The sequence below is a fragment of the Austrofundulus limnaeus genome, unplaced genomic scaffold (assembly GCF_001266775.1).
Source record: "Austrofundulus limnaeus strain Quisiro unplaced genomic scaffold, Austrofundulus_limnaeus-1.0 Scaffold307, whole genome shotgun sequence".
NCBI classification, from domain to species: domain Eukaryota; kingdom Metazoa; phylum Chordata; class Actinopteri; order Cyprinodontiformes; family Rivulidae; genus Austrofundulus; species Austrofundulus limnaeus.
In genome coordinates, this window is record NW_013952709.1 from 448,002 (window position 1) to 451,441 (window position 3,440).

A 3,440-nucleotide genomic window follows, 5' to 3' on the forward strand; every position below is an offset into this window, starting at 1 on the left:
AGCAGCTCGTCTCAGGACAGTTGAAGCATCCCAAAAGCATTTGCCTCATTCGTTACCTCCGGCTTTATTTCTGTTCCTTCTCTCCTGTGACTGTTTCTGTTCCAGGGAACCCCTGCGTTACAACAGACGTTTAATCACATCACAAGCATATTCTGTTTTCACGCCTCTTCGAACCCCCACCCACTCCCCCCCAGCTCCCCCTTTCTCTGCTTTACTTGGATCCCACTGAGGAGGCTGGGGAAAAAATAAAGGATTTTTTTTGTGCAAACATTAGTATTATGATTAAAAAAATGTTAATTTGAATTGTATATGATGATTTGGCATTTTGACTTTGAGGCTCAGTTTTCTGTTAGATTTCAGTCAATTTTGTTGCAAATGTTTTATCAGTTTTTTTAAATTACTTAAAATCAAAACAGGAAAATTGCTTATTCTGTGGCCCAATCGTCACTTAACTATTTTCTTGAATTGGATATATATTTTCTCTATCCACACTATTCCAACAAAAACACTGCTGCAAGAATGTCCACATCAAACTACTGAAAAGATCATGCTTATCTCAGTACATTTAAACTTGTTTTATTGACACTTTTAGTAGTGGTAAAAAAGTATTAATTTTCATTTAAAAAACAAAAAACTAAACAAAACAAATAATACAAATCTAATAAAATGCAAGGCAGCAGAAAGAAGAAAAAATCTTATTATCTGCTCATTTCACCCCCTCCCCAAAATATGTATAAAATAAATAAATTCAAACATTATTAATCTTCAAATAATAATCTTCAAATAACAAAACATAACAAAAAATTTCAACTCCTTCCTTAACAACAGCTCTTATGAACACACATTATACAAATTCATATTTCTTTAACAAACTAACTTTTATCATTCTCTTAAACAAATTTATTGAGCCAGCATTTTTATAATMACTTTCCAGCTTATTCCACTGTCTTATTCCTTGAACTGAAGTACAGTGATTATTCAAATTTGTTCGAATTTTAGGCTTTACAAACATCTCTAGCCACTTAAGATTGTAATTWCTTACTCTCTTAAAAATATTTAATTGAATATTTAAAGGTAATACATTTTTATGAGTCTTATACATGACCTGCAAAATATTATGAATTATCAACCAACTCGTAAAATTTTAATAATTTCAACTTTTAACATATTTTTWTAATTATAAATCATTTCAGAAAATGAACAAAGTTTGAAGGCAGCTGGATCAGGATGAATCGAGAAAAATACTGAAACAAAATGGCAAAAATGGCTTCATTGTTGTTTGGGTTTTTAGGACACAATGAGATAATGGGCTATTGTTCAGTTTTTTTAAGTCTGCACTTTGCAAAAGCAACCTTATGAATTCTCATTAAAAATATTCCGTTAATGTGTAAATGGGAGGTGCAAGCACATCAGAAGACCACAGATTTTAAAAACATTGGCAGCAGTGTGGGCAGAACCTGGACCAGAAGGACCATGTTTTACTTCACTGAAGCAGAAAAGCTTGCAGATCTTATTAGCTCAAGAATAAAAACATATCATTTTTTACATATTTTACACACTACTTAAAACTTTTAATGTAAGTTGAGTTAAGTTGAAACATCTCTTTCATTTCATCCATTATTTTTCATCCAATATCTTCGACCCGCTTCTTTCTTTCATGGGGTCACTGGTGTCCATATCCAGCAGTCACGGTGCGAAGGGTGGGGGACACCCTGGATGGGTCACACATCCATCACAGGGACACATAGAGACAAACCACTCTCTCACTCACACCTAAGGACAATTTACAGTCACAAAATGTGCACTAAGGATCAGTATCAGATCAGTATCAGATCAGTATCAGAAATAAAATCTGTATTAGAATCAGAACAGAAATTGGTGGTATCAAACATAGTGGACAGCTACTGTGTTATTGTAAATGGCTGTTTGTCTCTATTGGCATTTTTACATTGTAAGGCCCGGCACATCCACAATCTGCCTCGCCTTGTTCTACCCCGACCCTGGTTGTGTTTTCTTTGAGTAGAGAGCTGCCTTGATGTGGGCGGACATCATCATATGAAAAACATGCAAATCTTACATCGTTTTATTTACAACAYAATAATGGAATACACAAAACTGGAAGAAAAAGTACAGAAAGTTGTACTCAACTATCTAGGAGTCTGACACTTGAGATGAGAGCAGTACGACAGAGGATGATAAGCTAACGGTAGCTTGTTGTTGATTGGTAGCTTGCTACAGTGGTTTAGTTGAACTTGTGTAAAGAGTCATTAAAGTTAATATCTGTGTGAAGGGACCACCCTGGCCAGTGAACCAATCAATGAACAACAGTAGCGCATTATAAGGCGAGCAGCCTGGGTCGGATAGAACCATGGGTTTTGGGGTTACTGACATCGGGCTGGATTTGGGCCATAAGGGCTATGCAAACATGCTGAACTCAGGTTTTAACTCAGGCCATGGCTTTCAGTGCAAAATGACCTTAKGTGTCCCTGTGATGGACTTGGACCTTTTCACAGTGGCCCTTCTGAAGAGGTACCATCTCCACAACAATCCCAAAAGGAAAATACTTGGTTGGATTATATGGAATCTACTTCCAGATTTTATCGTGCTGCTGCATCTACAGTAAGCCCTTCTACTGTACAGATAACCAATGGTGCGGTGTTTTTCCCGTTATCRTGGAGACAAGGGTTAAAGTAAGGGTACAGAGGCTCAATGAAGCCACATCCTCTGTAGGTATAAATATGAGTCTTTGTTTCCGTGTTGTAGAAGGACACAGATCCCTCTTCATAGTCCAGAAATATGCCAACTTTCTGAGGGATTTCTCTGAGGTTTAGGATGACAGAGGGTCCGGCGCAGGCTCGCAGACTCTCTCCTTTGCGCCTGCAGATTGCCCAGTAACCGTTGTCAGGACGGACAGTGATGGACCCCTTCCTGTTGATGGACTCTTTGGCTACGCCGAGGTCCCAGTCTGTTTTATCCCCAACCTGAACCAAAGGGTTGTAGAGCAGAGAAACAAACAGTTGCAGTGAAATTAACCTCTCAAGCCCCAAGGGGTTTTCTTGATGTTTTTGCTCAAAATACCATGCTGAAATGTAATCGAGTGTATCTCAGCATTTATAAACTCTACTTAAATAATCAATAAAGTTAACACTTTTTATTAGAAGTATTAAAACAGCTGCTGTTGTTCTAGAGATACTGAGGATGGAACATAATTTTCTTACAATTTTTCCCCTCCCATCTGAATAATTTTTCATTAGACAGTATATAACCCATTTAAAACCATAATGAATCAGGCTAAAAACTCTTGAAACTCATAAATCCACTTGTGGACATCACCTGTGCAAAGACTTCTGTTGTTAAAATGAACTGGAGCAAAGTTAAAGAGGTTTTAGAGAAGAAATAATTTAGCATTTTGTCATTCTGCACAGGACAGACCATGGTGG

At 37.2% G+C, this 3,440-nt stretch overlaps 1 protein-coding gene across 1 annotated transcript in view; it reads right to left on the minus strand.

Annotated features, from left to right (window-relative positions):
* Positions 1-2,067: 2,067 nt before the first annotated feature.
* The window catches only part of LOC106527079 (zinc finger protein RFP), a 12,747-nt gene continuing 11,374 nt past the window's right edge, over positions 2,068-3,440 (minus strand). The window contains exon 11 of the mRNA XM_014021844.1: positions 2,068-2,981. Within this exon, the coding sequence (XP_013877298.1) occupies positions 2,598-2,981 (384 nt within the window). The 3' untranslated portion in view covers positions 2,068-2,597. The remainder of the gene's footprint in view (positions 2,982-3,440) is intronic.